The following is a 12,550-nucleotide window of genomic DNA, read 5'->3' on the forward strand; positions in this document are numbered from 1 at the left end:
AAAAAAAAGAATTATTCAATGAATATTTTTTCTTTGTAGTTCCTTTATTTCAAATTCAAATTTTTAATCCCACCAAACTTTATGAAGAAATTATTACTTCTTTTGTAATACTTGCAACCGCCAGGGGACCATACGTGTTTTTTAAAAGGAATATCTATAAAACAATTGCAGCGTGGAAGGTGTTTATAAGCCATTTAAGAAACACACAAAAACTGGCAAATTAAATTGAAATGTTGAAGTGAATCTAAAGGTTTTCGCGTGTTTCTTAAATGGCTTATAAACACCTTCCACGCTGCAATTGTTTTCGTTCCAGCACACGATCTCAGATCAGGTCACTTGCTATGCAAGTACATCTCCGTAATATCTATAAACTTATATCTATAAAAATATAAAAATCTCATGTGATTAAATATCATATAATATTTATAAAAATACGGTGTCAAATTAACAATGATAATATCTAGGAAAATAATAGAAGTTATTAAATAATATATAACGATATTAAATGATGATATAAAAATTCAACGGTGAATCATTTTATTGTATTTCAACAGTCACATTCGTTTTGTGGTGGAACGCTGGTTGGTAATAAACATATTGTGACGGCTGCTCATTGTATTCGATCATTTCAAAACTTCAATAATCACAACGTACATGTGTATGTTGGTACCCAGAACTGTTCTGGTCATGGAGGGATCAGAGTTCAAATGAAACATTGGATTGTACATCCAGCTTTTAATGAAACCACATTCGACAGTGATATTGCCGTTATCGTGTAAGTTATGTTTTACTTTCTCTTCTCTTTCTCTCCTTCCCCTCTCTTCCTCTCCCTCCCTCCCTCTCTCTCTCTCTTCCCCCCCCCCTCTCTCTCTCTTTGCCTTTTTCTTTTTTACTTTTATCAGACGGTGGTTTTTAGTCAGTTATATCGACCTCTGACGGAGAGCTGGCAGAAACGTTAGCACGCCGGGCGAAATGCGTAGCCGTATTTCGTCTGTTGTTACGTTCCGAGTTCAAATTCCGCCGAGGTCGACTTTGCCTTTCATCCTTTCGGGGTCGATAAATTAAGTACCAGTTACGCACTGGAGGTCGATGTAATCGACTTAATCCGTTTGTCTGTCCTTGTTTGTCCCCTCTGTGTTTAGCCCCTTGTGGGTAGTAAAGAAATATATATATCGACCTCTTACACGAAAACACACTTATTCGGAGGCATATAGGCGCACTCTCAGACACTCAATCGTGCAGATCTTCAACCGCTTGAATAGGGAGAGATGCAGAGGAAACAAGAGAAATGGAGGGAGACTGGGGTGTGAGAGGAGGAAAAATTTCGATAAATTTCCGAAAAGATTCGGATAAAATATTGAGTGGAGAAAATCTGAGAAATTAAGAAAAGTATTTTCGTGGTAAAAGTTTACTGAAAGTGTGTATCCAATATTTAAGTATAAATTTTATGTCCTGTATGCTGAGGTTGAAACTAACCGCCTTAGTTTGAAGGTACAATCCTAGTTATTACTTTTAACGATGCTTTTTTAACCATGCAAGGCTCACATCTCTTGGTGGGATTTATGTTTGGATCGGGTTTTCGGTGATTTTTTCAACAGATGCCAAACACTGTACCTTTTCCTTTTAACTGCAGATTTCTATCTATCTATCTATCTATCTATCTATCTATCTATCTATCTATCTATCTATCTATATAAGTTATCTATCTATCTATCTATCTAATAAGTTATCTATCTATCTATCTATCTATATATCTATCTACCTACCTACCTACCTACCTGCCTACCTGCCTATCTATCTATCTATCTATCTATCTATCTATCCGTTCAGTCGAAGTCGACTCTCGGTTACTCGATGGATCAGTGTCCTCCAGCCAGTTCTATCCTGGGTCGCTTCTTTCAGATTGGCTATATCCATTCCCGTGTCACTCTTGATGGTGTCAAGCCAGCGGGTTCTTGTCCTTCTCCAGGGATTTTCTCCGCATAATATAACCAAAATATGTCAATCTATGCTTGGTGATCCTCGCTTCTGGCGACAGTTTCGGCTTGATCTGGTTAAGAACTTCTCCATTGGTGAGCCTCGTTGTCCATGGAATCCGTAAAAGTTTTCTCCAACATCAAAGCTCGAATGCATTAATTCTCTGCAGAGAATAAACTGCAGACATAATTGAGGAGATATCCCAGTCTTCATGTTTCTGAATAAAGGTTTATAACTGTTTGTTTAAACGTCCTTTGGTCAGACCCATGTTGCATTTTAAGTTGGTGTTCTAGCTTGCTCTTGTAAATTTAACCTCTAATTGATAAATAGTATCAGGCACACCTTTGGGTTCGATTGGTTTTATATGACATGATTTACTTCATGTTAGGAGTGCAGATATAAGAAATCGTAACTACATAGCTAATAAACTATTTCCTTTCTTTTAATTGTACAAGAGTGGGAAGAGTCTGTCTATTAGATTTAAGGTCTGGCCTATAATAGATCTCTAACATTGAGTGAAAAGGGAGTTTCAAACCCAATTATCTACTTGCGCCTCGTTCTCTTGGAGCAGCCCAGGTTAAGGTTGTCGATCTTATCTTCCAATCCAATGGCCTCATCGGTGTTGTAGTAAGAGGCCGCACTATCACAGATGTCTTTACATGACCGGTTAGAGAGGTTCTTCTGTTTATGCCATCCACGAACTTTTTCATCACTTGGTAGGGATGAAAATATCCTACATTATTGTACTGAGCTCAATAAGGCACTCGATTTCATTAAGCTTTATAATATGTATAAGGGATAAAAACTTAAAGATCGTATTCCATAATAAAAATACCCCTACTTTTGGACAAGGGATTGACATGGATTAAGAAATTAGACCCAAAGGGTTTCTTCAATGTGAACATAGAAAGGTGTCTTAATACTAGAACAAAGATCCCCAACTCCTGCATACAGGAGAGAGAAAAGTTATACTTACATACTGGAAACATCGCCCCGCCAGTAAAGTTTTGTACCGAAAATGTTTTTCATAATTTCCCAGGTTCTTTTTCCCATAAATATCTTCTCCGACTCTTAACTGAATTTTTTTGGAATGTGTCTTCCTGTCGCTCGCTCTTTTCCTCTTTCTCCATATCATTCTATTTGTTCGTGCAGTTGAAGGTCTGCATGTACGACAGAGAATATGTATATGCGCGTATGTTTTGTGCGTTGTGCGTAAGTATGGCACATATCTGAATCAGGCAACCAGAAAATGAGAAGTGAGGTAACTTCTTAACCTAATCCAAGTATACAGTTTCGGTGACATTTTTCCACTTCAGGTTTTTTTCCTGTGTTTATGCCGTCTTGATAGAGTGGCGGGGGTTTAACTTTTGAGCTGGCGTAAAGGTCGTTTTTGTGTTATATATATGTGTGTATGTTTGTGTGTGTACATACACACGTATGTATGTATGTATGTATGTATGTATGTATGTATGTATGTATGTATGTATGTATGTATGTATGCATGCATGCATGTATGCATGCATGCATGTATGTATGTATATATGTATGTATGTATGTGTGTGTATGTATGGTTATTACAAATAAAAACATTGCTTCCATGAAAAGTCTGTACTAAGAGCAAACAAATCATTCACTTATATAAACCATTTGTTTATATAAGTTTTTGTTTACCATATCCAATCCCACTTAGCTTTACACTGTGTAATTTAGTACTATGCTGTATTAGTCCTAAAAAAGTTTATATACGAGTGTATGTATATATATGTATATATATATAAAATAAAATACAATCATAAATTAATCAGCCGAAATTGCGATGATGATCCGGTTCTTGACTGAAGATAGAAAACTTCGAATGACCCGTCCTTGTTTTCTTTGTATCGTCTATCTGGATATTTTGTTGTCCCTTTTTGTATTTTATTATATATATACATATACACACACACATATATATATATATAGCGGCGTACGTACACTTTGTTCTCTCTCTCTCTCTCTCTCTCTCTATATATATATATATACACACACGAAGGGCTTGTGCACAGTTTCTGTTCCTTAAAGCACTTCTTATTAGTCATCCTGTTGCAGGAAACACTCAAGATAATGCGCTATGAGAATGATTGTGCAGTTATATTTGGAGAATGAAGGAAGAAAATAATTGGCTACCCTTTGAATGAGGCTGGTTACGTATTTTAAGAAGTGAGAAGGTTAGAAAGAGTGGTTGAGATGGCGGTTCCTTGTTGTAGTCTGGGATTTTAAATATTCTGGGATATTGCTGTTGTTTGTTCCTTCTCGAGCCATGCTTGGCTCATAAGAGCCGGCTTTCCGGTTTCATTGGCGTATAGGTTCTTCACCCGGACGGGACGCAGGTGAGCTGCAAGATGCAGGAGGAAAAAAATGAGAGAAAGTTGTGGCGAAAGAATCAGCAGAAGTTCGCCATTACCTTCTGCCGGAGCTGCATGGAGCTTAGGTGATTCGCTCATAAACACACACATCGCCCGGTCTGAGATTCGAACCCGCGATCCCTCGACCACGAGTCCACTGCTCTAACCACTAGGCCACGTGCCCCCACATTCTGGGATTTTACTTATTCTAAATGAAGTGTTAGCTCCCACTGTTTAGGTTTGAAAAGTATTTCGTTAACCACGGTTTTGTATTTTTGAGGGGTTAGTATTTTATTCTGTAAGTGATTACTCAAGAATAGTCAAAATATGTGCTAATGTTAGTTGTAATTACAGCGATGTAATCTGAAGTAGTTATCCTTTTTGAATAGTGCCGGCTAGCTGGCAGAAACGTTAGCGCGCCGGGCGAAATTGCGTAGCCGTATTTCGTCTGCCGTTACGTTCTGAGTTCAAATTCCGCCGAGGTCGACTTTGCCTTTCATCCTTTCGGGATTGATTAAATAAGTACCAGTTACGCACTGGGGTCGATATAATCGACTTAATCCGTTTGTCTGTCCTTGTTTGTCCACTCTGTTTAGCCCCTTGTGGGTACTAAAGAAATAAGTTATCCTTTTTGAATAGTGCGTGAGTAACATTGTGACTGAGAATCGTCAATTAAAAAGTGTCTAGCCTGCAATTCATATTGCCGTGTTCTTTGGGAGATTTTTTTATTCGTTGTTTCAGTCATTAGACTGCGACTATGCTGGGGCACCGCCTTGAAGACTTTTTAGTCCAATAAATCGACCCCAGTACTTATTCTTTAAAGCTTGATACTTAGTCTATCGATGTCGTTTGCCGAACCGCTAAAATAACGAGGACGTAAACACACTAACATCGATAGTTAAGCGGGGGGGGGACATATACACAAGGACACACATACATCACACACACACCACACACACACACACACACACACACACATATATATATATATAGAGAGAATATATATATATATATATATATATATATATATATTATATATATATATATATATATATATATGTAGAGAGAGAGAGAGAGAGCAATAAGAAAATGAAGGGGATCAAAGGGCGGTTTATCAACTTTTAGACATTATATTATGTCAATTTATTTATTTATTTACTAAAATGACAATTACAAGAATATACATACATGTATACCATATTATGCTTTACATATAAAATCTGTAAAGATACCAGTAATTATTAAAATATAACACACAGGAATATAATATAATATAATATATATATATAGAAGTAGCGGCAAAAATCTACTATTTCCTTTTTCTACAAAAATATGTCTCCATATTTGTCTCAATATTTGTAACTCACACATGGCAAAAAAGAAGAAAAATAATGAAATCAAACAGTCTTCGATTAATTATGAACGCATTTCTAGATTAGAATCATAAGATTCATTTCCGTTATCAGCGTTATCAAAAAAATAAAAAATAAAATTTGTATAAGTTTTTACCGAATAGGGTCCTTTTCCACAACGAAAAACTACTGGGTGAAATCTGTTGATTTTATTAAATTAATAATCTTTCACCCTATATCTGTAATATATATATATATATATATATATATATATATATATATATGTATGTATGTATGTGTGTGTGTGTGTGTGTAGGCGCAATGGCCCAGTGGTTAGGGCAGCGGACTCGCGGTTTCGGGCGTTGTGAGTGATTATTGAGCGAAAACACCTAAAGTTCCACGAGGCTCCGACAGAGGGTGGTGGCGATCCCTGCTGGACTCTTTCGCCACAACTTTCTCTCACTCTCTCTTCTCTTGGTCTGCTCGCTTAGCTAGCGGGGTGGCGTCATTTGAAGGCTAAAACAATGCGAAGCGTATTGTGACCAGCGATGTCTAGCAACATCTGTTAGCCTGGTCGGTCACGGTGATCACGGTGATATATATATATATATATATATATAATTAATCAATATAGGGTGGCAAAAAATTTTGTAGAATTTTTTTGCCACCAGCGGCCTAGTGGGAAAAAATTAAATAGTCATATACCATTTTTAAGTTCAACATCACAATCAAGGAACGGCCATAATAGGCCATTCACCCACTAGAAATAACAGCCAAAAGCTTTAACCGCAAAATAACATCAATTCCGTAAACCAGGAGAAAATTAAAAAACATTTACCCTGTAATTTCTTATACGATGCACCGTTTCATCTACTGTTTAATGGTAAACTAACCTGATTAAATTAAATCAAGCCAATCCACCATAGGCCCTTAGATTCATCAGTAAGAAATAGCCAAGTCGGAACAGATATTTTTCACGAGGCATTCCCGTCCTGCCTCGGCAATATCTGACCTAAAATTTTCAAATCATCGCACTCGCGCCAAATTTATCGGCAGCAAATAAATATAAGCCGCCGATTCCATTACGGAATTAACCAGAAAATTCATAATTAATCAATATAGGGTGCCAAAAAATTTTGTAGAATTTTTTTTGCCACCAGCGGCCTAGTGGGAAAAAATGAAATAGTCATATACCATTTTTAGTCAACATCACAATCAAGGAACGGCCATAATAGGCCATTCACCCACTAGAAATAACAGCCAAAAGCTTTAACCGCAAAATAACATCAATTCCGTAAACCAGGAGAAAATTAAAAAACATTTACCCTGTAATTTCTTATACGATGCACCGTTTCATCTACTGTTTAATGGTAAACTAACCTGATTAAATTAAATCAAGCCAATCTACCATATTTTGCGGTTAAAGCTTTTGGCTGTTATTTCTAGTGGGTGAATGGCCTATTATGGCCGTTCCTTGATGTGATGTTGAACTTAAAAATGGTATATGACTATTTCATTTTTCCCATAGGCCGCTGGTGGCAAAAAAATTCTACAAAATTTTTTGCCACCCTATATGATTAATTATGAATTTTCTGGTTAATTCCGTAAGGAATCGGCGGCTTATATTTATTTGCTGCCGATAAATTTGGCGCGAGCGATGGATGATCGATGATTTGAAAATTTTAGGTCAGATATTGCCGAGGCAGGGACGGGAATGCCTCGTGAAAAATATCTGTTCCGACTTGGCTATTTCTTACTGATGAATCTAAGGGCCTATGGTAGATTGGCTTGATTTAATTTAATCAGGTTAGTTTCATTAAACAGTAGATGAACGGTGCATCGTATAAGAAATTACAGGGTAAATGTTTTTTAATTTTCTCCTGGTTTACGGAATTGATGTTATTTTGCGGTTTTTAAAGCTTTTGGCTGTTATTTCTAGTGGGTGAATGGCCTATTATGGCCGTTCCTTGATTGTGATATATATATATATATTAATATATATATATATATATTATATAATATATATATATATATACGACGGACTCTTTTTAGTTTCCGTCTACCATATCCACTCACAAGGCTTCGGTCTGCCCGAGGGTATAGTAGAAGACATCTGCCCAAGGTGCCATGCAGTGCGACCGAACCTGAAACCATGTAGTTGCGAAGCGAACTTCTTACCCCACAGCCACGCCTTCGCTTATAATTTTCTCCTTATTGGATTTATCTTTGGGAGTATCTATTATTCTGTTGAATGCATGTACTGCATTTCTTATATTGGTGATTCTACAAACTGTAATTCTATTTCTCGGTGGAAGCGGTTCCATCAGGATCTATTAGAATTTAGGAGGGTGTTTTCAGCATTCTTAACTGATGTGTGAGTTTGTTTCGGTGATGTTGATAGTCAAATGGCCGAAGACAAAAATGGCTTACTGTTTCCATGCAGTTCGAGGTAGGGAGATGTCCGAAATGATAAGGTAAGTGCGTGGTTTAGCATTGACAGAAAGTTTAACCGTGGTGGTACTGTGTTCCATTCTTACATTCTTGTGGAGGCTCTCGTATCCTAGCTGCTTCAAGAATGCTTGCTGTATCGCTATACTGGATTCACGACTTCCCATTCATTATAAGATCACCACCATAATTTGATACCTCTTACTGTATAAAACCGTGATTAGCTGTTGGAGGCAGTGGGTATCTTGCGTTAAGGGATAGTCTGGTGTTTTTCGAAGTCAGTGCGAATGTCAAGTGTAGCAACGAATTTTTTAGTCACACACACACATTCACATATATTTACATAGACATAAAAAACACTGGTGCTTTTTTTATTATTTTTATTTTTATTTTATTTTATTCTATTTTATTTTATTTATTTATTTATTTATTTTTTGCAGTTTGAAAGAAACTCTAGACTTCACACCATATGTCCATCCATTGTGTTTGGTGAACAACGAAGTAATTGGAGAGAGCTTCTACAGTGGATTTTACGGAACAGTAGTCGGTTGTGGCGAGACAGCGTTTGGTTATAACTCTTACCCTCGCCATCTTCACGAAGTCAAGCTCCCTTACGTATCAGACAACCAATGTCGGAAACGTCTGGCTAAGGGCCACAACATAACAAAGAATATGTTCTGTGCTGGATTTTATAGGGCTTATCAAGGAGATTCGTGCAAAGGAGACAGTGGTGGTCCTTATACTATACTGTTACCTCAATCAAAACGCTGGATATTGGTTGGTATTGTCTCTTGGGGGTATAACTGCGATCGAAGTAATTCAATTGGCGTCTATACAAACGTTGGTCAGTTTTACAAATGGCTCACGAAGACAGTCTCTGTTCGACACCATTAAAACAGAGCCACGTAAACTTCGTGACAAGAAAGACGAATGTGAAGTTCTACTACTACCCTAGTTGCTGAAACAAATAATAAATGTATAAATAAATATGCCAAAACATACGTCCACTACTACTACTACTACTACTACTACTACTTTCATTACCAGCCCTGCCAACAACAATTACTCAATGGTAACGATAAATAATAGCAATATAATAATAATAATAATTAATAATAATAACATCAACAAAAAGAAGAAATAATCAAATGGAAACAAGTCTGTCACTGTTCTTGCGTAGACAACGAGGACCTTTTCTCGTAAAAACTGTAGGTATAATGAAATCAGAAAGTACTTATTAAGTACCCATAGACACACATTCAAATATCCCGTATTTTCTTTTACTTTTTCGCTGGTTTCAGCAATTGATTGTGGCTTCATAGAGCATCGCCTTAAAGCGAAAGTAAGAAATAAAGACGTTAGTTCTCATGGCGACAAAAATCAAACTGCAACCACCTGCTGAAGCCCCCCTCCCCCAAATCGGGACTATTATTATAAAAAGCGCATGAAGAAATCGATATCACAAGTTTTGTTTCTTGCTGTGTTAATATGACCCGTTGTTTGTTTGTTTTTGTTCTTTTGTTTTTGTTGAATCTTTATTTATGACCCAAGGATGTGACTTGTGAGGGATTTAATGTCTGAAAAGTATACGTATTCTTTGGTACTCTGTGTTTCTGAAAACTAAAATGTATTACAAAGAACCTTATATATTTTGAAAACTAAATATGTTGCACGAGATTTTGCGTTTCTGAAGACTAAATATATATTGTAACAAATTTCACGTTCCTAGTTGCAAAATATATAATTACGAATTAATACTTTTTAAAAGAAAATAATACTGAATGAAGTTTTACGCTTTTGAAAGCGAAATATACTAAACATAATCACGTCTCTGAAAAATTAAAAGCAAAATATTAATTTCAATTTAAAACCAAATATATTACAAGGGAGTTTTACTGTTTGGAAACAAAATATTTTGTCAATGATCTTTGTTTTTGAAAACAAAAATTTACTGGAAGAAATTTTACGTTCTTGAAAACAAAAAATACTGTAAGCGTTGTTACGTTTTGAACCTTATATTGCAGAATCTTTGTTTGTAAAACAAAATACATTGTAAAAATACATTAATTTTACGTTCCTCTAAATGATATATGGTGAGGATTGTTACGTTTCTGAAAAAATTTCATACATTATCAGGAATTTAACATTTCGGAAAATAAAATAAGGAATTATATGTTCCAGAAGTAAAAATGTATTTTAAGGGATTTTACGATCCTATTTCTGAAAAAAAAAGAAAAATGTTTTTTTTCTTCAACTTTAAGCACATGAAACACCGTACCAGGCACACATTTAAATAACAAGACATAATTTATGCACAAAAGAGAAGACATTTTATATATAACTTTTACACAAAAAACACCCCATTTTATATACTTTCAAAACGCCAGTAATAGTAATAAATAATAATAATAATAATAATAAATAATAATAATAATAATAAGGATAATTATAATAACATTAACTATTATTATTTCTTAGATTATCGGTAAGAATATTAATAACGATAATTATGATGATTCTTTTAACATGGGCTTAAGATTCCGTTTAAGACAAATAAGAATTGGAGGGAAAAGAGAGTAGATTTGAACATCTTACGAACAGGCAGTATGTATGAATCATGTATGTATGTATGTACAGACGTATGGATGTAGATAGATAAACAGATAATGCAGATATAGCATCTGACCTTTCGTAATCGTCATATCTCAGGCAATGAATTGCCTTTTAAGAGCTGATGATTTTAAGAAATCTAAAAGGATCTGTATTTGAAAAATTCAAGCCGACGTCCAGAGCTTGTTGTGGAACAAAATGATTGATATATTTAAATTAAAGTGATTCGACATATCTAGAAGTAAAACAAGAAATGATAAAATAAAACTAAATAAAATATACATGTATAAATATAAATGAACATGCGAGTAGGTGTATGCATGTATGTATATATGTATGTAGACATACATAAATACATACATGCATACATACATGCACATACTGTAAAAACAGAAAGTGTTATGTCTGTGGCGATAAAAATACATTTTTTATGCAAGCTACCTGATACTTGTGTATGTGTGTGTGTATGTGCGTTTGTGTAATTAGCTGTTCGGCAAAAGAGACCGATACAATAATTACCAGACATAAAAATAAGTATTGATTTGTTTATTTAAACAATTCAAGAATGTGTCTTAGCATGGCTGCAGTCCAGTGATTGAAACGAGTGAAAGAATATAAAAAGAAATCTCTGCCGCCCATCCAACACGCTAAAAAAAAAGCACTTAACCAACCACACACACACACATACACATACACAACACACACACACACACAAACACACACAGACATACAAGCAAGCATAATACACATGTCCACAAAACACATAAAATAACATCAGTGGATACACGTTAAATGTTTACTTGGTAATGCATATCTAAGTAAACTTGTTTATATATATATTATATATCAAAATATATATATATATATAGATATAAATTTATAGAGACTTAGTAATTTTAATATTTCTATTATATAGATATAAATTTATATATAATATATATAAATTTATATATAAAAATATATATATATATGAATTTATATATAATATATATATAATATATATATATAAATATTTATATATAGTATATTATATATATATATATATATATATATATATATATATATATTTATTTATATTAAATATTTATATAAAATTTATATATATATATAAATATTTATATATATATATAATTCATTTGCACCTCACGGCAAGCGGTGCAAATGAGAGTAGCTATATCAAACTCCATTCTTCACCAGTGCCACATATTAGACGAGGTTCTTCGTATAACAGTGTAGCAACAAACGGCGGTGCATCAGCATGGCCGCAGCTCTGAGCTGAAACTAGAAAAAAAAATATATATATATGAATTTATATATAATATATATATATATATATATATATATAAATATTATATAATATATATATATATATATATATAATATATATAAATAATATATATATTATATATATATAAATATTTATATAAAATTTATATATATATAAATATTTATATATATATATAATTCATTTGCACCTCACGGCAAGCGGTGCAAATGAGAGTAGCTATATCAAACTCCATTCTTCACCAAGTGCCACATATTAGACGAGGTTCTTCGTAATAACAGTGTAGCACAAAACGGCGGTGCATCAGCATGGCCGCAGCTCTGAGCTGAAACTAGAAAAAAAAATATATATTATATATAAATTTAATATATGTATATATATATATATAATTTATGCATATATATATAATATATATATATATATATATATATATATATATAAATTATATATATAATATAAATTATGCAATATATATATATATATATAATATATAA

General features: G+C 34.1%; 1 protein-coding gene across 2 annotated transcripts in view; it reads left to right on the top strand.

The window, feature by feature from the left end:
- Positions 1–11,504, top strand: part of LOC115209608 (mannan-binding lectin serine protease 1-like) — a 159,370-nt gene extending 147,866 nt beyond the window's left edge. For both annotated transcript variants that reach the window (XM_029778048.2, XM_036501048.1), the window contains exons 16-17: positions 555–775; positions 8,602–11,504. In XM_029778048.2, the coding sequence (XP_029633908.1) occupies positions 555–775; positions 8,602–9,055 (675 nt within the window). In that variant the 3' untranslated portion in view covers positions 9,056–11,504. The remainder of the gene's footprint in view (positions 1–554; positions 776–8,601) is intronic.
- The last annotated feature ends 1,046 nt before the right edge of the window (positions 11,505–12,550 follow it).

This window comes from Octopus sinensis, linkage group LG3 (genome assembly GCF_006345805.1).
Source record: "Octopus sinensis linkage group LG3, ASM634580v1, whole genome shotgun sequence".
Lineage (NCBI taxonomy): Eukaryota > Metazoa > Mollusca > Cephalopoda > Octopoda > Octopodidae > Octopus > Octopus sinensis.